Consider the following 26491-nt stretch of genomic DNA (forward strand, 5'->3'; position numbering starts at 1 on the left):
GCCTAAGTGTTTGAGGTGGGTAACCTTCCAACAGAGTGGAAGTGATCCAACATCAAGATTCAGAGACCCAATATGATGAAGAGCGGTCTATACCAAGGACTGGTGCTGGTGTAGAGGACAAAGAGTAAACAGAGCATCCACACAAAGGCTTAACCTGAAGTAGATTATCACAACCCAAGGAGAATGAGAAGGATGCACAGTCAGAAAGCAGCCCTGAGGGCAGTACCCAAGCCCAGGCAGAGTGAGAAGGGTCATCCTCAAGAAGGGGCAGGCTGGTGAAATGCAAGAGCCTAAGGTGAGAGAGAGGGCATCCACACAATGGAGAGGACCAACATGTGGATGTCAGAGCCAGAGAAAGATAAGGAGGATGTAACTGCAAAGGGGTGGCTTGTTGTGGGGTATCAAAGCCTCATCAGAGGAAAGAGGAGAGGACATCCAAGGAGTGGCGACGTCCCAACAAGAAGAGTCAGAACCAGAGTGGAGTGAAGAGGACATTCAGGCGGAGTTTGGCTTGGACTGGTGTGCTGGAATATAAGCAGAGAGAACGGGCACCCACGAGAGGGAGGCTGGTGGACAGAAACAGAGAGTCCAGGTCCCGGCAGGATGAAGCAGCTTCTGTGTAGCAGAGGGAGCAGTGCAGAGATGGAGGATTACATACAGAACGGGTAAACAAAATAAGGAAACATATTAAAGATAATACAAACCAGGCTTTTCAATATCAACTAGGAGGATTACAATTATAGACTTTTTTTTCAAGCGTTCATGAACACTTACCAAGATCAACCATACCTTGGGCCATGAGACAAACCTCAAAAAATTTTTAAATTATTCTCTTAGCATAAGAGAACCAAATTAGAAATTAGTAATAGAAAGACAAGAGGAAAACCTCCAAATGTCTGGAAATTACACAACAGTTCAAAAAATCCTTGGGTCAAAGAGGAAGCCTCAAATGAAATAATTTCTAAAAATACACAGAAGGGAATGAAAATGAATATGTGAGATGTACTAAGCGGCAATGAGAGAGACTGAATATTAGACTACTAAAAAATAGTATCAGGTTCCTATTTTAAGAAACCAGAAAAGAACAAATAAATATAAAATAAAAAGATGTAAGAAAATAACAGATAAGAGCAAAAGCTCAATAAAATTGAAAACAGGAAAAACAGAGAACAATCAATGAAACAAAAACCTGGTTCTCTGGGAAAAGAAAAAAATCACTAATAATGACAAACCTAGCATGACTAACAAAAATAAAAGACAGAACGTACAAGTAATATCACAAATGGTGCACTATAGACCCTGCAGTCATTAAAAAGATAATAAGAAAGTACTACGAACAACTTTATGATGACATAAATTAGAAGAAATGGAACAATTCTCAAAAGCCACAGACTCCCAAAACTCAACCAAGACAAAATAGACAACTTAAATAGTCTTGTAACCATTAAACAAATTGAAATTGTAATTAAAAAGCTCTTTAAAAAGAAATATCTAGGCCCAAATGGTTTCACTGGAGAATTCTACTAAATAATTAAAGAATAGCTAACACCAATTTCAAACAATTTCTCCCGGAAAACTGAAAAGGAGGGAATACTTCTAACTCATTTTATAAGGCTAGCATTACCAGGATACTAAAACCAGACTAATGCAATTAAAAAAAAAGAGAGCGAGAGACAAAGAGACAGAGAGAAAACTGCAGTCCAATACCCCTTACAAACTATGATATAAAAATTCCAAACAGGCAATTCCCTGGTGGTCCAATGGCTAGGACTGCTTTAACTGCTGGGGCCCAGGTTCCATCCCTGGTTAGAGAACTAAGATCCCACAAGCCATGCATGGCCAATAAATAAAAATTTCTAACACAATACTAGAAAAGCAAGCCTAGCAATATAGAAAACAATTATAAGAAGTGAAGTTTTTTACAAGCATACAAGGCATGCCCAACATTTAAAAATCAATTAATATAGCCCACCAAATCAACAGCTGAAGAAAACTCATATGATACTGAAGCAGAAAAAGTATTTTACAAAGCAGGCAATCATAGTCAAAACTCATCATTGAAGGAAACTTCTTCAAACTATAGCTAACATCACACAATGGTGACAGATGGAATGCATTCCACATAAAATCAGCAACATAGTAAACATATCCTCTCTTAACACTCCTATTCACATAGCACTATACAGGATCATAAGGTAAGAAAAAGCATACATATTCAAAAGAAAGCAATGAAACTATCCCTATTTGCAAATAACATGCCTGTCACTGTCCCAAAGAATCAACAGTAAAACCTACAGAACTAGTGAGCTCAGCAAGCCGCCGGGAATAAAGATAAACACAAATTTCAATCATATTTTAAAGAGCAAACAAACATGAAATAACAAATCTGAAAATAAAAATTTAAACCATAATCCCATTTATAATTGCTCCAAAGAAAATTAATTACTTAGATATAAATGTGAGAAAACACATATATGATTTATATCCTGAAAATTATAAAATGCTGATGCAAGAAATCAAAGAGCTAATGGAAAGTGAAGTCGCTCAGTCATGCCCGACTCTTTGCGACCCCATGGATAGTAGTCTGCACCAAGCTTCTCCGCCCATGGGATTTTCAAGGCAAGAGTACTAGAGTGGGTTGCCATTTCCTTTTCCAGGGAATCTTCCCAACCCAGGGATCGAACCCAGGTCTCTCACATTGTAGACAGATGCTTTACCGTCTGAGCCACCAGGGAAGTAAAGTCCTGCCATATTCACAGACTGGAAGACTCAACCTAGTAAAGATGTCCATTCTTCCCAAAATTGATCTATAGTCTTAATGTAGTAGCTATTGAAATACTAGCAGAGTTTTTAAACAGACATTTACAATCTTATTCAAAAATTATCATGAAAAGGCACAGGACTAGAAGAGATAAAATAATTTTGAAAGGGAATAAAGTAGGATGAATCGCTCTATCCAACATTAAAGCTTACTATACAGCAAGAGAAATTAAGACAGTTGGAAGAAGGACAGAGACATAGATCAGTGGGTCAGGAAAGAGAACTGAGAAAGAGACATATGCAAATATGTCCAGCTGATTTCTGACAAAGGTATAAAAAATACTTTAACAAATGGTGCTGGAACAATTGAACATCAGTAGTCAAAAAAAGAAAAAGAAATTGCAACCTAAGCCTCATACCTTATACAGAAATTAATGCAAAATGGATCATGCACGTAATACAAAATATAAAACTTTCACATACACACACACAAAAAAAACCCAGCAGAACATCTTCAGGTAGTAAGGCTAGGCAAAGAGTTCTTAGTCTTTAAAATAAAAGCATGGTCCATTAAAAAAAAAAAAAACTGAAAAACTGGACCTATTTAAAACAAAAAATGTTTGCTCTATAAACAACCCTGTGAAAGGGATGAAAAGACAACCTACAGGCTACTAAAAGGCATTTACAAACTACATATCCGTCAGAGGATCTATATAGAGGACATATAAAGAATTCTTAAAACTCAGTAAAAAAAAAAAAAAAACCGTCCACTAGAAATGGGCAAAAATGATGAACAGATATTTCTCTGAAGATGACACATAAGCACATGAAGCAATATCCAACATCAACAGACATCAGAAAAATGCAAATTAAAACCACAAATGGATAACACTAAATAGCTATTGGAATGGCTACAATATAAAATATATTACATATTTGTAAAATAATTATAACAAATGTTGGCAAAAATGCAGAGGATGTATATCTCTCCTGCACTGTTGGTGGGAATGTAAAATGATAAATTCTTCTCGAAAATAGTTCAGTAGTTTCTGACAAAACTTAAACATGCATTTATGACACACTACTCCAAGGAAATGAAAATACTTTGCTCACACAAAAACCTATTTACAAAAATTCACAGTTTCATTTATAACAATCAAAAGCTGAAAACAATCCTTTAACATGCAAATGGTTAAATAAAATGTAGTACCTTCACAGCATGGAATATTATTCAGGAATAAAAGAAACAAACTATTAATACACGTAACAACCTGGATGGATTTAAAAAGAACTACATTGAATGGAAAAAAGCAATCTCAAAGGTTACATGCTGTTTATGATTTCATTTATATAGCATTCTTGAAATGACAAAATATAGAAATGGAGAGTAGATCAATGGTTGCTAGGGATTAGGGAAGGAGAAAGCGGTAGGAAAGAAAGCATCCACGTTTATCAAAGGACAGCATGAGTGACTTATAAAAAAACTGTTTTGTATCTTGATTACAGAGATGGTATACAAATCTACACCTGCGATACAAAGCTGCAGAGAACTAAACAAGGACATGTGAAATCCATACAAGGCTGATGAATTCTATCAGTATCAATTTTCTGGTTGTGATACTGCACTTGTTCAGTAGCTAAGTAGTGTCCGACTCTGCGACCCCATGAACTGCAGCACATCAGGCTTCCCTGTCCTTCACCATCTCCCAGAGCTTGCTCAAACACATGTCCAATGAGTTGGTGATGCCATCCAACCACCTCATCTTCTGTTGCCCATTCCTCCTCCTGCCCTCAATCTTTCCCAGCATCAGTGTCTCTTCCAATGTGTCAGCTCTTGCATCAGGTGGCCAAAGTACTAGAAGTTCAGTTTCAGCACCAGTCCTTCCAATGAATACTCAGGGTTGGTTTCCTTTATGACTGACTGGTTTAATCTCCTTGCTGTCCAAGGAACTCTCAAGAGTCTTCTCCAGCATCACAATTTGAAAGCATCAATTCTTTGGTACCCAGCCTTCTTTATAGTCCAGAGTTTAAATAGCTAAAGAAGAGAAGTCAATGCCTGGCTTCAAAGCTTCAAACAACAGTCTGACTCTTATTATAGGCTAATGCAGGTGGTGGCCTGAAGTTGAAGACAATTTTTATTTACTATTCTGAAACCCCTAGGATCCTTAAGGATTGTGCTAAATCTCCTCTGCCTGCACTCTATAAATGTATCAATAAAGTCTGAATGACAGCACATGTGTTAGTAATGTAGGACCACAGCCTTGTCTAACTCAATGAAACCAAGCCATGCCTGCAGGGCAATCCAAGACAGGCAGGTCATGATGGAGAGGTCTGACAGAATGTGGTCCACTGGAGAAGGGAATGGCAAACCACTTCAGTATTCTTGCTTTGACAACCCCATGAACAGTATGAAAAGGGAAAATGATACTGAAAGAGGAATTCCCCAGGTCAGTAGGTGCCCAATATGCTACTGGACATCAGTGGAGAAATAACTCCAGAAAGAATGAAGGGATGGAGCCAAAGCAAAAACAATACCCAGTTGTGGATGTGACTGGTGATAGAAGCAAGGTCCAATGCTGTAAAGAGCAATACTGCATAGGAATCTGGAATGTCAGGTCCATGAATCAAGGCAAATTGGAAGTGGTCAAACAGGAGATAGCAAGAGTGAACATCGACATTCTAAGAATCAGCAAACTAAAATGGACTGGAACGGGTGAATTTAACTGAGATGACCATTATAACTACTACTGCGGGCAGGAATCCCTCAGAAGAAATGGAGTAGCCATCATGGTCAACAAAAGAGTCCGAAATGCAGTACTTGGATGCAATCTCAACAATGACAGAATGATCTCTGTTCGTTTCCAAGGCAAACCATACAACATCACAGTTATCCAAGTCTATGCCCCAACCAGTAATACTGAAGAAGCTGAAGTTGAACGGTTTTATGAAGACCTACAAGACCTTTTAGAACTAACACCCAAAAAAGATGTCCTTTTCATTCTAGGGGACTGGAATACAAAAGCAGGAAGTCAAGAAACACCTGGAGTAACAGGCAAATTTAGCCTTGGAATGTGGAATGAAGCAGGGCAAAGACTAATAGAGTTTTGCCAAGAAAATGCACTGGTCATAGCAAACACCCCCTTCCAAAAACACAAGAGAAGACTCTACACATGGACATCACCAGATGGTCAACATCGAAATCAGATTGATTATATTCTTTGCAGCCAAAGATGGAGAAGCTCTATACAGTCAGCAAAAACAAGACCAGGAGCTGACTGTGGCTCATTTCACAAACTCCTTATTGCCAAATTCAGACTGAAATTGAAGAAAGTAGGGAAAACCACTAGACCATTCAGGTATGACCTAAATCAAATCTCTTATGATTATACAGTGGAAGTGAGAAATAGACTTAAGGGCCTAGATCTGATAGATAGAGTGCCTGATGAACTACGGATGGAGGGTCGTGACATTATATAGGAGATAGGGATCAAGACCATCTCCATGGAAAAGAAATGCAGAAAAGCAAAATGGCTGTCTGGGGAGGCCTTACAAATAGCTGTGAAAAGAAGAGAGGTGAAAAACAAACGAGAAAAGGAAAGATATAAGCATCTGAATGCAGAGTTCCAGAGAATAGCAAGAAGAGATAAGAAAGCCTTCTTCAGCGATCAGTGCAAAGAAATAGAGGAAAACAACAGAATGGGAAAGACTAGAGATCACTTGAAGAAAATTAGAGATACCCAGGGAACATTTCATGCAAAGATGGGGTCAATAAAGGACAGAAATGGTATGGACTTAACAGAAGCAGAAGATATTAAGAAGAGGTGGCAAGAATACACAGAAGTACTGTACAAAAAAGATTTTCATGACCCAGATAATCACGACGGTGTGATCACTCACCTAGAGCCAGACATCCTGGAATGTGAAGTCAAGTGGGCCTTAGAAAGCATCACTATGAACAAAGCTAGTGGAGGTGATGGAATTCCAGTGGAGCTGTTTCAAATCCTGAAAGATGATGCTATGAAAGTGCTGCACTCAATACGCCAGCAAATTTGGAAAACTAAACAGTGGCCACAGGACTGGAAAAGGTCAGTTTTCATTCCAATCCCAATGAAAGGCAATGCCGAAGAATGCTCAAACTACCACACAATTGCACTCATCTCACATGCTAGTAATGTGATGCTCAAAATCCTCCAAGCCAGGTTTCAGCAATACGTGAACCGTAAACTTCCTGATTTTCACACTGGTTTCAGAAAAGGCAGAGGAACCAAAGATCAAATTGCTAACATCTGCTGGATCATGGAAAAGGCAAGAGAGTTCCAGAAAAACGTCTATTTCTGCTTTATTGACTATGCCAAAGCCTTTGACTGTGTGGATCACAATAAACTGTGGAAAATTTTTCAAGAGATGGGAATACCAGACCACCTGATCTGCCTCTTGAGAAACCTATATGCAGGTCAGGAAGCAACAATTAGAACTGGACATGGAAAACAGACTGGTTCCAAACAGGAAAAGGAGTATGTCAAGGGTGTATATGGTCATCCTCCTTATTTAACTTCTATGCAGAGTACATCATGATAAATGCTGGACTGGAAGAAGCACAAGCTGAAATCAAGATTGCCGGGAGAAATATCAATCACCTCAGACATGCAGATGATACCACCCTTATGGCAGAAAGTGAAGAGGAACTAAAAAGCCTCTTGATGTCCTGAGAACATCAGAGAACTCCTGAATCCAGGAAACGTTAATTGATAGGAGCTCATCAAACACCTCCATACCTACACTGAAACCAACCTCCACCCAAGGGCCAACAAGTTCCAGAGCAAGATTTACCACGCAAATTCTCCAGCAACACAGAAACACAGCCCTGAGCTTTAATATACAGGCAGCTCAAAGTTACTCCAAAAACCATTGACATCTCATAACTCATTACTGGACACTTCATTGCACTCCAGAGAGAAGAAATCCAGCTCCACTCACCAGAACTCCGACACAAGCTTCCCTAACCAAGAAACCTTGAGGAGCCACTGTTACAACCCCAAGCACAGCGAGGAAACTCCATAATAAAGAGAACTCCACAAATTCCCAGATTATAGAAAGGCCACCCCAAAAGCAGCAATATAACCAAGATGAAGAGACAGAGGAATACCCAGCAGGTAAAGGAACAGGAGAAATGCCCACCAAACCAAACAAAAGAGGAAGAGATAGGGAATCTACCTGAGAAAGAATTCTGAATAATGATAGTGAAAATGATCCAAAATCTTGAAATCAAAATGGAATCACAGATAAATAGCCTGGAGACAAGGATTGAGAAGATGCAAGAAAGGTTTAACAAGGACCTAGAAGAAATAAAAAAGAGTCAATATGTAATGAATAATGCAATGAATGAGATCAGAAACACTCTGGAGGCAACAAATAGTAGAATAATGGAGGCAGAGGATAGGATTAGTGAAATAGAAGATAAATGGTAGAAATAAATGAATCAGAGAGGGAAAAAATGAATTAAAAGAAATGAGGACAATCTCAGAGACCTCCAGGACAATATGAAATGCTCCAACATTCCAATTATAGGAATCCCAGAAGAAGAAGACAAAAAGAAAGACCATGAGAAAATACTTGAGGAGATAATAGTTGAAAACTTCCCTAAAATGGGGAAGGAAATAATCACCCAAGTCCAAGAAACCCAGAGAGTTCCAAACAGGATAATCCCAAGATGAAACATCCCAAGACACATATTAATCAAATTAACAAATATCAAACACAAAGAACAAATATTAAAAGCAGCAAGGGAAAAACAACAAATAACACACAAGGGGATTCCCACAAGGATAACTGCAGATCTTTCAACAGAAACTCTTCAGGCCAGGAGGGAATGGCAAGACACACTTAAAGTGATGAAAGACAATAACCTACAGCTCAGATTACTGTACCCAGCAAGGATCTCATTCAAATATGAAGGAGAAATCAAAAGCTTTACAGACAAGCAAAAGCTGAGAGAATTCAGCACGACCAAACCAGCTCTCCAACAAATGCTAAAGGATATTCTCTAGACAGGAAACACAAAAAGGGCATATAAACCCAAACCCAAAACAATAAAGTAAATGGTAACGGGATCATACTTATCAATAATTACCTTAAACATAAATGGGTTGAATGTCCCAACCAAAAGGCAAAGACTGGCTGAATGGATACAAAAACAAGAGCCCTATATATGGTGCCTACAAGAGACCCACCTCAAAACAAGGGACACATACAGACAGAAAGTGAAGGGCTGGAAAAAGATATTCCATGCAAATAGAGACGAAAAGAAAGCAGGAGTAGCAATACTCATCTCCGATAAAATAGACTGTAAAACAAAGACTGTGAAAAGAGACAAAGAAGGCCACTACATAATGATCAAAGGATCAATCCAAGAAGAAGATATAACAATTATAAATATATACACACCCAACATAGGAGCTCCGCAATACGTAAAACAAATGCTAACAAGTATGAAAGGGGAAATTAACAATTACACAATAATAGTGGGAGACTTTAATACCCCACTCACACCTATGGACAGATCAACTAAACAGAAAATTAACAAAGAAACGTAAACTTTAAATGATACAATAGACCAGTTAGACCTAATTGATATCTATAGGACATTTCACCTCAAAACAATCAATTTCACCTTTTTATCAAGTGCTCACGGAACCTTCTCCAGGACAGAACACATCCTGGGCCATAAATCTAAACTTGATAAATTCAAAATAACTGAAATCATTCCAAGCATCTTTTCTGACCATAATGCTCTAAGATTAGATCTCAATTACAGGAGAAAAACTATTAAAAATTCCAACATATGGAGGCTGAACAACACACTTCTGAATAACCAACAAATCACAGAAGAAATCAAAAAAGAAATCAAAATATGCGTAGAAATGAATGAAAATGAAAACACAACAACCCCAAACCTGTGGGACACTATAAAAGCAGTGCTAAGAGGAAAGTTCATACAATACAGGCATACCTCAAGAAACAAGAAAAAAGCCAAATAAATAAACTAACTCTACACCTAAAGCAACTAGAAAAGGAAGAAATGGAGAACCCCAGAGTTAGTAGAAGGAAAGAAATCTTAAAAATTAAGGCAGAAATAAATGCAAAAGAAACAAAAGAGACCATAGCAAAAATCAACAAAACCAAAAGCTGATTCTTTGAAAGGATAAATAAAATTGACAAACCATTAGCCAGACTCATCAAGAAACAAAGGGAGAAAAATCAAATCAATAAAATTAGAAATGAAAATGGAGAGATCACAACAGACAGCACAGAAATACAAAGGATCATAAGAGACTACTATCAGCAATTATATGCCAGTAAAAGGGACAATGTGGAAGAAATGGACAAATTCTTAGAAAAGTACAACTTTGCAAAACTGAACCAGGAAGAAATAGAAAATCTTAACAGGCCCATCACAAGCACAGAAATTGAAACTGTAATCAGAAATCTTCCAGCAAACAAAAGCCCAGGTCCAGACGGCTTCACAGCTGAATTCTACCAAAAATTTCAAGAAGAGCTAATACCTATCCTACTCAAACTCTTCCAGAAAATTGCAGAGGAAGGTAAACTTCCAAACTCATTCTATGAGGCCACCATCAAAGATGCCACAAAAAAAAAAAAAAAAAATACAGGCCAATATCACTGATGAACATAGATGCAAAAATCCTTAACTAAACTCTATCCATCAGAATCCAACAACACATTAAAAAGATCATACACCATGACCAAGTGGGCTTTATCCCAGGGATGCAAAGATTCTTCAATATCTGCAAATCAATCAATGTAATTCACCACATTGACAAATTGAAAAATAAAAGCCATATGATTATCTCAACAGATGCAGAGAAAGCCTTTGACAAAATTCAACATCCATTTATGATAAAAACTTTACAGAAAGCAGGACTAGAAGGAACATACCTCAACATAATAAAAGCTATATATGACAAACCCACAGCAAACATTATCTCCAATGGTGAAAAATTGAAAGCATTTCCCCTAAAGTCAGGAACAAGACAAGGGTGCCTACTTTCACTGCTACTATTCAACAGAGTTCTGGAAGATTTGGCCATAGCAATCAGAGCAGAAAAAGAAATAAAAGGAATCCAAGTTGGAAAAGAAGAAGTAAAACTCTCACTGTTTGCAGATGACATGATCCTCTACATAGAAAACCCTAAAGACTCCACCAGAAAATTACTAGAGCTAATCAATGAATATAGTAAAGTTGCAGGATATAAAATCAACACACAGAAATCCCTTGCATTCCTATACACTAAAAATGAGAAAGTAGAAAAAGAAATTAAGGAAACAATTCCATTCACTATTGCAACGAAAAGAATAAAATACTTAGGAATATATCTACCTAAAGAAACTAAAGACCTATATATAGAAAACTATTAAACACTGGTGAAAGAAATCAAAGAGGACACTAATAGATGGAGAAATATACCATGTTCATGGATGGGCAGAATCAATATAGTGAAAATGAGTATACTACCCAAAGAAATCTACAGATTCAATTCTATCCCTATCAAGCTACCAGTGGTATTTTTCACAGAGCTAAAACAAATAATTTCACAATTTGTATGGAAATACAAAAAACCTTGAATAGCCAAAGCAATCTTGAGAAAGAAGAATGGAACTGGAGGAATCAACCTGCCTGACTTCAGGTTCTACTACAAAGGCACAGTAATCAAGACAGTATGGTACTGGCACAAAGACAGAAATATAGATCAATGGAACAAAAGAGAAAGCCCAGAGATAAATCCACAAACCTGTGGACACCTTATCTTCGACAAAGGAGGCAAGAATATACAATGGAGTAAAGACAATTTCTTTAACAAGTGGTGCTAGGAAAACTGGTCAACCACTTGTAAAAGAATGAAACTAGATCACTTTCTAACACCGCACACAAAAATAAACTCAAAATGGATTAAAGATCTAAACATAAGACCAGAAACTATAAAACTCTTAGAGGAGGACATAGGCAAAACACTCTCTGACATAAATCACAGCAGGATCCTCTATGATCCACCTCTCAGAATACTGGAAATAAAAGCAAAAATAAGCAAATGGGATCTAATTAAAATTAAAAGCTTCTGCACAACAAAGGAAACTATAAGCAAGGTGAAAAGACAGCCTTCTGCATGGGAGAAAATAATAGCAAATGAAGCAACTGACCAACAACTAATCTCAAAAATATAGAAGCAACTTATGCAGCTCAATTCCAGAAAAACAAACGACCCAATCAAAAAATGGGCCAAAGAACTAAATAGACATTTCTCCAAAGAAGACATACAGATGGCTAACAAACACATAAAAAGATGCTCAACATCACTCATTATCAGAGAAATGCAAATCAAAACCACAATGATGTACCATTTCACGCCAGTCAGAATGGCTGCTATCCAAAAGTCCACAAGCAATAAATTCTGGAGAGGGTGTGGAGAAAAGGGAACCCTCTTATACTGTTGGTGGGAATGCAAACTAGTACAGCCACTATGGAGATCAGTGTGGAGATTCCTTAAAAAATTGCAAATAGAACTGCCTTATGACTCAGCAATCCCACTTCTGGGCATACACACTGAGGAAACCAGAATTGAAAGAGACACATGTACCCCAATGTTCATCGCAGCACTGTTTATAATAGCCAGGACATGGAAACAACCTAGATGTCCATCAGCAGATGAATGGATAAGAAAGCTGTGGTACATATACACAATGGAGTATTACTCAGCCATTAAAAAGAATACATTTGAATCAGTTCTAATGAGGTGGATGAAACTGAAGCCTACTATACAGAGTGAAGTAAGCCAGAAAGAAAAACACCAATACAGTATACTAACACATACATATGGAATTTAGAAAGATGGTAATGATAACCCTGTATACGAGATAGCAAAAGAGACACAGATGTATAGAACGGACTTTTGGACTCTGTGGGAGAGGGAGAGGGTGGGATGATTTGGGAGAATGGCATTGAAACATGTATAATATCATATAAGAAACAAATCGCCAGTCTATGTTCGATACAAGATACAGGCTGCTTGGAGCTGGTGCACGGGGCAGATCCAGAGAGATGATATGGGGTGGGAGGTGGGAGGGGTGCTCAGGATTGGGAACTCATGTACACTCGTGGCAGATTCATGTCAATCTATGGCAAAACCAATACAGTATTGTAAAGCAAAATAAATAAAAATAAAAATATTTTTTAAAAAAAGCCTCTTGATGAAAGTGAAAGTGGAGAGTGAAAAAGTTGGCTTAAAGCTCAACATTCAGAAAACGAAGATCACGGCATCTGGTCCCATCACTTCATGGGAAATAGATGGGGAAACAGTGGAAACAGTGTCAGACTTTATTTTGGGGGGCTCCAAAATTACTGCAGATGGTGCCGGCAGCCATTAAATTAAAAGACGCTTACTCCTTGGAAGGAAAGTTATGACCAACCTAGATAGCATGTTCAAAACCAGAGACATTACTTTGCCAACTAAGGTCCGTCTAGTCAAGGCTATGGTTTTTCCAGTGGTCATGTATGGATGTGAGAGTTGGACTGTGAAGAAGGCTGAGCGCCAAAGAATTGATGCTTTTGAACTGTGGTGTTGGAGAAGACTCTTAGAGTCCCTTGGGCTGCAAGGAGATCCAACCAGTCCACTCTGAAGGAGATCAGCCTTGGGATTTCTTTGGAGGGAATGAAGCTAAAGATGAAGCTCCAGTACTTTGGCCACCTCATGTGAAGATATGACTCATTGGAAAAGACTCTGATGCTGGGAGGGATTGGGGGCAGGAGGAGAAGGGAACGACAGAGGATGAGATGGCTGGGTGGCATCACTGACTCGATGGACGTGAGTCTGAGTGAACTCTGGGAATTGGTGATGGACAAGGAGGCCTGGCGTGCTGCGATTCATGGGGTCACAAAGAGTCGGACACGACTGAGCGATTGAACTGAACTGAACACACTGACTATATATTAACATTTGTTAAGTCAAAATACAAATCCCAATACATTTAAACAGGATTAAAGGAATACAAAGTATTCTCTCCAGTGTAATAGAATAAAGCTAAAATCAAGGAAAAGAAAAATGGAAATTCATAAATATATGGAAATTAAATAATACACTCAACAAATGGGCAAAATAAAAAATCAGAAAGAAAATTAGAAAGTACTTGAGATGAAATGAAAATGAAAAGTAAACATACCAAAACCTATGGAGGGGGTAGCAAAAGCAGTGCTCAGAGGGATATTCACAGCTGTAAATGCCTACACTAAAAAAGAAGAGAGATTTAAGGACTTCCTTGGTGGTTCAGTGATTAAGATTCTGAACTGCCAATGCAGGGATAATGGATTTAGACCCTAGTCAGGAAACTAAGATCCTGCATGTCGTGTGGTAGGGCCAAACAAAAATTATTTTTTAAAAGAAATCTAAAATTATTACAGCAACAAAACAATAGAAAAAAAAGTGGGCAAAGGACTTGAATAGATATTTCTCCAAAGAAGACACACAAATGGTGACATCATTAGCCACTAGAAAAATGTCAATCAAAATCACAAATAAGATACCACTTTATACCTACCAGGATGGTTATACTCAAAAAAATGAAAGACAACAGGTGTTGGTGGGGATGTAGAGACATTGGAATATTTGTACATTGTTAATGGGAATATAAAGTGGTTCAGTTCAGTTGCTCAGTAGTGTCTGACTCTTTGCAACCCCATGAACTGCAGCATGCTTCCCTGTCCAGCCTGCTTCCCTGTCCATCACCAACTCGTGGAGTTTACTCAAACTCATGCCCATTGAGTTGGTGATACCATCCAACCATCTCATTCTCTGTCATCCCCTTCTCCTCCTGCCTTCAATCTTGCCCAGCATCAGAGTCTTTTCCAGTGAAACAGTTCTTTGTATCAGATGGCTAAAGTACTGGAGCTTCAGCTTCAGCATCAGTCCTTCCAATGAATACTCAGGACTGACTTCCTTCATGATGGACTGGTTGGATTTCCTTGCAGTCCAAGGGACTCTCAAGAGTCTTCTTCAACATCACAGTTCAAAACCATCAATTTTTTGGCACTCAGCTTTCTTTACGGCCCAATTCTCACATCCATACATGACTACTGGAAAAGCCATAGCCAGTGGACCTTTGTCAGCAAAGTAATGTCTCTGTTTCCTAATACGCTGTCTAGATTGGTCATAGCTTTTCTTTCAAGGAGCAAGCGTCTTTTAATTTCATGGCTGCAGTCACTATCTGCAGTGATTTTGGAGCTCATGAAAATAAAGTCTGTCACTGTTTCCGTTTTGTTTACCCATCTATTTTCCATGTAGTTATGGGACCAGATGCCATGATCTGTTTTCTGAATGCTGAGTTTTAAGCCAGCTTTTTTACTCTCCTCTTTTACCTTCATTAAGAGGCTCTTCCGTTCCTCTTCACTTTTGGCCAAAAGTTTGGTAGTTCCCCAAAACGTTCAACACAGAATAACCTAAGACCTAGTAATTCCACCCCTGGATATATAACCAAAATAACTGAAACGTGTTCAAACAAAAAATGTACAGGAATATTCATAGCAGTGGTCTTTCCCAGGTGGCGCCAGTGGTAAAAAATCCATATGTAAATGCAGGAGACGTAAGAGACATGGGTTTGATACCTGGGTTGGGAAGTTTCCCTAGAGGAGGAAATGGCAACCCACTCCAGTATTCTTGCCTGGAGAATCCCATGGACAGAGGAGCCTGGAGGTCTATGTCCATGAGGCTGGAAAGAGTCAGACACAACTGAAGTGACTCAGCACACATTCATAGCAGCACTACCCACAAAAGACAAAAGGTATAAACCCAAATGTATACAAATGAATGGAGAAACAAAATATGATGTATCTATACAATGAAGTATTTTTTAGCCAACGTTGAAAACAGTACGCTAAGTGAAAGAAATCAAACACAAGAAGCCACATATTGTATGATTCCAGTTAAACAGCAAGAGTCAGCAAATCAATACGGACAGAAAACTGATTAGCTATTGTTAGGGGTTAGGGTGAAAGTGAGAATGGGGAGCAACTGCTTAATGGTATAGTTTCCTTTGGGCTGAAAATGTTCTAGAGCTTAAAAATGGTGGCTGTGCAAAACTGTGAGTATACTAAATATCTCTTCACAAGATGTAATTAAGATTGCCCAGAAAAAAATCAACACCTACAGAGATGACACCACTCTAATGGCAGAAAGTGAAGAGAAACTAAAGAGCCTCTTGATGAAGCTGAAAGAGGAAAGTGAAAAAGCTGGATTAAAACTCAACATTCAAAAAATAAAGATCATGACACCTGGTCCTATCACTTCATGGAAAATAGATGGGGGAAATGTGGAAACAGTGTCAGATTTCCTTTTCTTGGCTCCAAAATCAATGTGTACAGTGACTGCAGCCACAAAATTAAAAGACACTTGCTCCTTGGAAGAAAAGCTATGACAAACTTAGAGAGTGTATTACAAAGCAGAGACATCACGTTGTTGACAAAGGTCTGTCTAGTCAAAGCTATGGTTTTTCCAGTAGTCATGTATGGATGTTGAGAGCTGGGCCATAAGGAAGGCTGAGCACCAAAGAATTGATGCATTTGAACTGTGGTGCAGGAGAAGACTCTTGAGAGTACCCTGGACAACAAGGAGATCAAACCAGTCAATCCTAAAGGAAATCAACCCTGAATATTCACTGGAAGGACTGGTGCTGAATCTAAAGCTCCAATACTTCTGGCCACCTGATGCAAACAGCTGACTCACTGGAAAAGACCTTGATGCTGGGAAAGATTGAGAGCAAGAGGAGAAGGGGTTGACAGAGGATGAGATGGCTGGATGGCATCACTGACTCAAAGGACCTAATTTTAAGCAAACTCAGGGAGACAGTGAAAGATAGGGAAGCCTGGTGTGCTGCAGTCCATGGGGTTGCAAAGAGTTCGACATAACTTAGCGACTAAACAACAACAACAACAAATGTCTCTAGAGGTCAGTTTTATATGTATTTTACCACAATATGGTACTAGAATAGTAAAACTCAGACAGAATAAGTAGAATGCTGATTGCCATGGGCAGGCAGAGTGGGGCACTAGGGAGTTTTAATGGGCATAGAGCTTTAGTTTTGTAAGATGAAAACTGTTCTGGAGACTGGCTGAACAACAATGTGAATATTTTTAATAATACTGAATTGTACACTTAAAAAATGGTTAAGATGGTAAAATTTCTGTGCATTTTACCATAATCAAAACAAAATTTTTAAAATACATGATGACATTTCATGAAAACTACTAGCATTTTTCATGATACAAAAATCTTTAATAAGATATTAGTAAATCAAATTCAGTAACACAGTAAAAACAAAACCAAAAACCACCATGACCAAATGAGGTTTAGACCAGGAAAACAAGGTAAATTATTGATGCGTTTGAACTGTGGTGTTGGAGAAGACTCTTGAGGGTCCCTTGGACTGCAAGGAGATCCAACCAGTCCATTCCGAAGGAGATCAGCCCTGGGATTTCTTTGGAAGGAATGATGCTAAAGCTGAAGCTCCAGTACTTTGGCCACCTCATGCGAAGAGTTGACTCATTGGAAAAGACTCTGATGCTGGGAGGGATTGGGGGCAGGAGGAGAAAGGGACGACCCAGGATGAGATGGCTGGATGGCATCACAGACTCGATGGACCTGAGTCTGAGTGAACTCCGAGAGATGGTAATGTACAGGGAGGCCTGGTGTGCTGCGATTCATGGGGTCGCAAAGAGTCGGACACGACTGAGCGACTGAACTGAACTGAACTGAACTGAAACACTCAAAACCAACATATTTTATCACAGTAATAGAGGAAAAAAGAAAAGACATATTATCAACATAGGTCAGTTCAGTTTATCCTGGGTCATCCCCTTCTCCTCCTGCCCCCAATCTCTCCCAGCATCAGAGTCTTTTCCAATGAGTCAACTCTTTGCATGAGGTGGCCAAAGTACTGGAGTTTCAGCTTTAGCATCATTACTTCCAAAGAAATCCCAGGGCTGATCTCCTTCAGAATGGACTGGTTGGACATAGTACATGAACTTAAATCATTTGATACATTCTATTCTTATTTATGAACTGAACTGAACTCCTATTTATGACAAAAAAAAAAAAAAAAACACCTCACCAAACTAGGAACAAAAATAAACTTCCTCAACATGATGAAGAACATCTACAGAAAACCAACAGCTTACATTGTACTTAACAGTGAAAGGGGTAAGATAAGAAAAAGAAGGCAAAGATATCTCTCTTCTCACTTTCATTTAGCATTGTCCTGGAGGTCCCAGCCAATGCCAAAGAGCAAGAAAAGAAAACAAAGTTCCTATATATTGGAAAGAAAAAACTGTTTAGATCAGTAGACGACATGATGCTGTATGCGGAAAATACAAAACACTCTGCAAAAAAACTACTATAACAAGTGAATTTTAAGAAGTTGAAGGATACCAAGTCAATATTAAAAGCTCAATTCTGTTGCTTTTAAAGTAGAAATAAAATTAGAAATAAAGCATATAGTTTAATATAAAATTAAAATTACATGATTTATAGTAGTATCAAAAACATGAGACACTTAAGAATAAATACTATAAAATATGAGCATATTTTATACCCGTACCTGAAAACTGAAAATCATGCAGGAAAAAATGAATGAAAATTTATAAAAACAATGGAGAGATATGACATATTCATAGATTAGAAGACTCAGTGTGAGTATGTCAGTTTTCCTTACTTTGATCTGCAAATTCCATATGCATGCATGCTCAGTCACTCAGTCATGTCCAACTCTGTGCAACCCCATGAACTGTATAGCCCGCCAAGGTCCTACAAGGTTCTTGGGATTCTCCAGGCAAGAATACTGGAATGGGTTGCCATTTCCTCCTCCAAGGGATCTTCCCAAACCAGAGATTGAACCTGTGTCTCCTGCACTCTTGCATTAGTAGGCAGCTTCTTTGCCACTGAGCCATGGGCTTCCCTGGATCTTCCCTGAGGTAAATTCTATATTTACCACAGTCACTCAGTCGTGTCCAACCACCTCTTTGCAACCCCATGGACTATGAAGTCCACAGAATTCTCCAGGCCAGAATACTGGAGTGGGTAACTTTTCCCTTCTCCAGGGGATCTTCCCAACCCAGGGATTGAACCCAAGTCTCCCATATTGCAGGCAGATTCTTTACCAGCTGAGGCACAAGGGAAGCCCAAGAATACTGGAATGGATAGCCTATCCCTTCTCCTGTGGATTGTCCTGATCCAGGAATTGAACAGGGGTCTCCTGCTTTGTAGGCATATTCTTTACCAAACGAGCTATCAGGGAAGCCCAAATTCCATATATGTCACACAAAATTCCAGAAGGCAATTTTCTTTTAGTAATTAATAAGCTGACTCTAAAATTTAGTGGCATGCAAAGGACCTCAAAGAGCCCAAATAATTTTCAAAATGAACAAAAAAATCAATGGGATTTCAAGACTTAACTTAAAAAATAACAATAATTAAGTCAGTATAGCATTGGCATGAGGGTACATGTCAATGGAGTGAAATAAAGTGCCCAGAAACAGACCATGCATATATGGTCAACTGATTTTTGACAAGGAGGCTGAGGCTAATTCTGCAAAAAGATATAGGAAAAACATTTTGCCATCATGGGATGGGCAAGATTTCTTACATGTAACACTAAAAGCATGAATTACGAAAGAAAAATTGATCAATGAAAATTGAGCAAAATTTTTAAAAATTGCTTTTCAAAAGAAAATAATAAGAGAATTAAAAAGCAAGCTGCAGGATGTGGGGGGCGGGTAACCAAATACTTGACAACTTACATCTAGAATATATAAAGAACTCTAATACTTCACCATCAAGAAGGAAGAGGGTGGCTGGGTGAAAAGAAGTCAAAAGATTTGAACAGACACTTAACAAAAGAAAACTAGCCAATGAACACATTAATCACTGGAGGAACACAAATTAATCCCACAAGGAGATATCACTATACTCATTAGAAGCATCAAAATTTAGAGAAATGACAACACTAAGAGTTACTTAACATGCAGAATGATGGACCTCTCATACATTTCTAGTGGGACTGTGGAATAGTAAAACCATATTGGGAACCAGTTTGGTAGACTTTTTTAATAAAAAATAAACACTTAACATATAAGAGCTGTACAAAAATGATCTTCATGACCCAGTTAATTACGATGGTGTGATCACTCACCTACAGCCAGACATCGTGGAATGTGAAGTCAAGTAGGCCTTCGGAAGCATCACTACAAAGCTAGTGGAGGTGATGAAATTCCATTTGAACTATTTCAAATCCTAAATGATGATGCTGTGAAAGTGCTGCACTCAATATGTCAGCAAATTTAGAAAACTCAGCAGGCCACAGGACTGGAAAAGGTCAGTTTTCATCCCAATCCCAAAGAAAGGCAATGCCAAAGAATGCTCAAACTATCGCACAATTGTGCTCTACTACTGTGGGCGAGAATCCCTAAGAAGACATGGAATAGCCCTCACAGTCAATGAAAGACTTTGAAATGCAGTACTTGGGTGCAATCTCAAAAATGACGGAAGGATCTCTGTTCATTTCCAAGGCAAACCATTCAATATCACAGTAATCCAAGTCCATATCCCAACCAGTAATGCTGAAGTTGAATAGTTCTATGATGACCAACAAGACCTTCTAGAACTAACAAAAACAAACAAAAAAGATGTCCTTGTCATCATAGGGGACTGGAATATAAAAGTAGGAAGTCAAGAGATACCTGGAGTAACAGGCAAGTTTGGCCTTGAAGTACAAAACGAAGAAGGGCAAAGGTTAACAGAGTTTTGCCAAGAGAATGCACTGGTCAAAGCAAACACCCTCTTCCAACAACACAAGAGAAGACTCTACACATGGACGTCACCAGATGGTCAATACCGAAATCAAATCAATTATATTCTTTGCAGCCAATTATGGAGAAGCTCTATACAGTCAGCAAAAACAAGACTGGGAGCTTATTGTGGCTCAGATCATGAACTCCTTATTGTAAAATTCAGAATTAAATTGAAGACAGTAGGGAAAAACCACTAGACCATTCAGGTATGACTTAAATCATATTCCTACGATAATACAGTGGAAGTAAGAGATTCAAGGGATTAGATCTGATAGAGAGAATGCCTGAAGAACTATGGACAGAGGTTCATGACATTGTACAGGAGGCAGTGATGAAAAGCATCCCCAAGAAAAAAAAATGCAAAAAGGCAAAATGGTTCTCTGAGGAGGACTTACAAATAGCTGAGAAAAGAAGACAACCTAAATGCAAAGGAGACAGAGAAAAATATACCCATCTGAATGCAGAGTTCCAAAGAACAGCAAGGAGAGATGAGAAAATCTTCTTCAGTGATCAATGTACAGAAATAGAGGAAAACAATAGAACTGGAAGCACTGGCAATCCCTTCAAGAAAATTAGAGATACCAAGGGAACATTTCATGTAAAGATGGGCACAATAAAGGACAGAAATGGTATGTACCTAACAGAAGCAGAAGATATTAAGAAGAGGTGGCAAGAATACACCGAACTATACCAAAAAGATCTTCATGACTCAGATAATCACAATGAGAGCCAGACATCCTGGAGTCCTATGTCAAGTGGGCCTTGGGAATCATCACTACAAACAAAACTAGTGGAGGTGAAGGAATTCCAGCTGAGCTATTTCAAGTACTAAAAGATGATACTGTGAAAGTGCGGCACTCAATATGCCAGCAAATTTGGAAAACTCAGCAGTGGCCAAAGGACTGGAAAAGGTCAGTTTTCATTTGAATCCCAAAGAAAGGCAATGCCAAGGAATGTTCAAACTACCACACAATTGCACTCATGTCACATGCTAGCAAAGTAATGCTCAAATTTTTCAAGCCAGGCTTCAACAGCACTTGAACCAAGAATGTTCAGATTGTTCAAGCTGAATTTAGAAAAGCCAGGGGAACCAGGGATCAAATTGCCAACATCCATTGGATCATAGAAACAGCAAGAAATTCCAGAGAAACACCTTCTACTTCTGCTTTATAAACTATGCCAAAGCCTTTGACTGTGTGGATCACAATAAACTGTGGAAAATTCTGAAAGAGATGGGAATACCAGACCACCTGACCTGCCTCTTGAGAAACCTGTATGCAGGTCAAGAAGCAACAGTTAGAACTGGACATGCAATAACAGACTGGTTCCAAATTGGGAAAGGAGTATGTCAAGGCTGCATATTGTCACCCTGCTTATTTAACTTATATGCAGAGTACATCATGTGAAATGCCAGGCTGGCTGAAGTACAAGCTGGAATCAAGATTGCTGGGACAAATATCGATAACCTCAGATATGCAGATGACACCATCCTTATGGCAATTAGCAAAGAGGAATGGAAGAGCCTCTTGATGAAAGTGAAAGAAGAGAGTGAAAAAACTGTCTTAAAATTCAACACTCAGAAAACTAAGATCAGGGCATCTGGTCCCAACACTTCATGGCAAAATGATGGGGAAACAATGGAAACAACGACAGACTATATTTTCTTGAGCTCCAAAATCACTGCAGGTGGTGATTGCAGCCATGAAATTAATAGCTATGACCAACCTAGACAGCATATTAAAAAGCAGAGATAACACTTTTCTGACAAAGGTCCATCTAGTCAAAGATATGGTTTTTCCAGTAGTCATGTATGGATGTGAGAGTTGGACCATAAAGAAAGGTGAGCTCTGAAGAAATGATGCTTTTGAACTGTGGTGTTGGAGAAGGCTCTTGAGAGTCCCTTGGATAGCAAGGAAACCAAACCAATCAAATCAAAGGAAATCTGTCTGAATATTCATTGGAAGGAATGATGCTGAAGCTGAAACTCCAATATGCTGGCCATCTGATGCAAAGAACTGACACACTGGAAAAGACCCTGATGCTGGGAAATATTGAGGGCAGGAGGAGAAGGGAGTGACAGAGGATGAGATGATTGGATGGCATCACTGACTTGATGGACATGAGTTTGAGGAAGCTCCAGGAGTTGGTGCTGGACCGGGAAGCCTGGCTGCAGTCCATAGCGTCTCAGAGAGTTGGACATGACTCATTGACTGAATTGAACTGATAGCGGTAATGGGGGGCTTTAGCAGTCAAATTTGTGGTAATCTTGTACCAACACAGTGACACTCTACCAAGAATCTTACACTTTGCTAGAAAGCAGAAGTTTACGGAAACCAAAACAATATGCTCTAAGATGTCAAGTGTTCGCTAAGCCTGGAAGCTGAACATGTATCAGAACAATAAGGCAATGCTGCTGCTGCTAAGTCGCCTCAGCGTGTCCGACTCTGTGCAACCCCATAGATAGCAGCCCACCAGGCTCCTCCGTCCCTGGGATTCCCCAGGCAAAAATACTGGAGTGGGTTGCCATTTCCTTCTCCAATAAGGCAATTCAGGACTATTAATATATGATGTCAATATATAATTGTAACAGCTGTAAGGACATTCACATCCCTCTCCATGGTTAAAAAAAAAAAAAAAAAGCCTTGTAAGATGATCATAAATTAAATGTTTAACAATCAAATGTTTTCCCATTATAAAAAACACTACTTGAGATAATGAAAAGTCTACTTCAGGGAGCAGAATAGTTAAAGAATTCCAGTGAAGGAGGTTACTGCTTAATCAAGTGGCATATCAAATTCAGACTAAGGCAGTACTTTGAATTCTTATACTCTGTAATCTAATCCCCCAAACATCACTGCTTTTGTCATCTTTTATACCTATGATTCTATGATTTAATAAAGTAATTTTTAACTTCATTTTTCTAGAACAGCCTCTACAAACATTATTTTAAGCCCTTAAGATGAAATACTTCATGTAGTTATCTTTAATTTAAAAAAAGAAAGAAGAAAAAAGACCTACTATATTCAAACATACAATTCAATGATAAAAATGAGTACTATTTTATCAATGTTTAGGTATGGCCTTTCCCTAAACTTAATTTTTATAATTTATTTTAATATATTCCTCTACAGACATCTTCATTTATTAAGATCTCAAAACTTGACATATATGTTAAGAGAAAATTATACAAAGTAAATATGCTTCAAACACATCATTAATAAACTGGAATACTACATCCAAACAGCTAACATCCAAAATTCAAAACCCCTTATTTAAAACTATCAGAAGTTAGCAATCTGATAAGTATTCTTGTGAAAGATGACAATAACATGAACGTTCTCTTCCGTTTCAGATGCTAAAGCAAAACAAAAAGTAACTGCTTTGCCTCTGATAACAACAATATCGACCTACATCAATAGAAGAGCTAAGTTTCAAAATGTTCCCTCCTGATACATGACCACTACAGATATTTCTATGAAACAACTGGGAAATTAAATAAACCAGAAAACACAAATTGGAGGGTGTTTGTTCTGCTGTTTATTTCTTTTCCATTTTATGTTTGTGTGTGTGTGTTTTCTACTTTTCTTTTTGGCCCAACAGAATATTATTTTTCCTAAAAGTCTCTGTTCTCACAAGTCCAATGACAGGATGACATCAAAACATATTTATAATTTTCTATTTTCAAAAAAATATTCTCTCTCACATAGTAATACACTTCACATAAGGCTTTGTCTCACCTGGCTAGTTCTTTAATTAAGTTTGCAATACGTCTTTTGTCTTCAAGACACAAATCCTTCAGTGATGCACTCTTTATTTCTCCCCTGCAGAAACTCTAAAACAAACAAAAAAAATCATTCTGATTAACTTTCACAAAAAACAATTTTCAAGACTTTTCAAGAAATTTCTTAAAATTAGCACAGGAGATGAAATTTCTTGGATCTCTTTTATTTGGTAGAAGACTATCTATTTCATTTAAACCTACTGTGAACTCAAAACAGGCTAAGGAACAATCCGTCCACCAGGGGACATCATGAAATTTACACAGGAAAAGCAGACAGTAAGAACTCACAGGCACAAATATGCCTGCTTAAGTATCAGGGAATAATAAGGAAACAACTTTCCCTTGGTGAATGTCACAGAAATAAACACCTAATGGAAGATACTGAGATCCCTCCTGACACCACAGTCCCATTGCTGCTTGAAGGTATACTAAGGTTGGCAGCAGAGGCACCAGTTCCTAAGCTCTCAATATATCCCAAGGTTCATTCCAAAGGGTATTAGATCAAAGAGTAATAGTAATAACAGGTAACGTTATATCCAGTGTTATTATATCCAGTTATATCCGTTATATCCAGCGAATACTCTAAGTATTTCATACTTATTAATCCATTTCATTTTCACCACAATGCTATTAGGTAGGTATTATTCCTATTCTATCGTGAGGGTACATATCTTGCCTAGGGATATAGCAGTTAAGTAGCAAAATCAAGATTCAAGCATTGATTCCACAGCCTATGTTCTTACCTACTGTACTATCCAACCTCTTATACTAGAAAAAGTTCTCCTAGTACATGAACATCAAAGCTATGAAACCTGGCAATTCACAAGGTACCTGTAGGTAACACGTAAAGGAATATGTTTAAAAAAACAATCCTTGGCACTGGCAGTTATGCAACCACAAAGTAAATTAGTCCAATTACTTCACATGGCCAAGAATAATCCAAGACCCCTAAAATGAATCCTGGAAGCACTGTTAGCCAAAGATGGGAAAGAGAAGGGAGAAAAAGGAAATACGAAACAGGATACGGTAAAAAGAAAAAACATTAAATAGATTTGGTTTCAGATTTTAGATATGGTCAGTTTGAGATGCCAGGAGGACATTCATGGGGAAATGTTTAGGTAGGAAGCTGGAAATCTGGGTCTGGATTACAAGTCAGAGAAAAACATAAAAATTTAAAATTCAGCCATATGTTGCTATCAATAATGTTTAGATTTTTATTATTTTCTTTATATTTTTCTATGTTTAAAATTTCCCTTAAAATTAAGAAAAAATACTAATTTTTAAAAATCAACTCCTAATCCAAGAAAATAAATTAAAACTGGTAACTAAAAAGACAAAAGGAGGATCAGAAGCATTCAATATTGTACGAGAAAAAAGTTTTAAGAAGAATGTGGGGTTAACAGTGGTAATAATAAAAAAACAGAATATTAAAAGGAGTCACTGGATTTGGCAATGGAAAAAATTGCTGAAAACCCATTAAGAGATTTCAGTAAACAAAAAAGAGAAAGCCTTTCAAATAGGCAAGAACTTCAGCAGTATTGTGTTCAGGCAAAAACCTGAAAACACAAATGTCTGTCAACCAGAGTTAAACTGTGGTATATTTTTACAATGGAATTCTGCAGCTACTGATTGTTAGCTGACATTCATCCATCTTCAAACCCACCCTACCCTGCTTTGCTTTGTGAGGCTGAGGCTCTGGAAACCTTAATTCTCGTTTGCCACATCATTCTCTATTATGCTGTGCTTAGTCGCTCAGTCATGTCCAGCTCTTTGTGAGCCCATGGACTTGCAGCCCTCCAGGCCCTCCTGTCCATGGGAAATCTCCAGGCAAGAATACTGGAGTGGGTTGTCATGCCCTCCTCCAGGGGATCTTGCCAACCCAGGGATTGAACACAGGTCTCCCACATTGCAGGCGGATTCTTTACCATCTGAGCCACCAGGGAAGCCTGTTCTCTATTAAGCTCTACCAACAGGGAGAAGGAGAGGCTCTGAGAGGAAAAAAGGACACATTCCTTCCTATTGCTTTCTGTTTCTGTCAGTGTTAC

At 38.3% G+C, this 26491-nt stretch overlaps 1 protein-coding gene across 3 annotated transcripts in view; it reads right to left on the reverse strand.

The window, feature by feature from the left end:
• KIAA1328 (KIAA1328 ortholog) overlaps positions 1-26491 on the reverse strand; it is a 433299-nt gene that overhangs the window by 387758 nt on the left and 19050 nt on the right. For all 3 annotated transcript variants that reach the window (XM_018039479.1, XM_018039481.1, XM_018039480.1), the window contains one exon: positions 24403-24497. In XM_018039479.1, the coding sequence (XP_017894968.1) occupies positions 24403-24497 (95 nt within the window). The remainder of the gene's footprint in view (positions 1-24402; positions 24498-26491) is intronic.

This window comes from Capra hircus, chromosome 24 (genome assembly GCF_001704415.2).
Source record: "Capra hircus breed San Clemente chromosome 24, ASM170441v1, whole genome shotgun sequence".
Classification (NCBI taxonomy): domain Eukaryota; kingdom Metazoa; phylum Chordata; class Mammalia; order Artiodactyla; family Bovidae; genus Capra; species Capra hircus.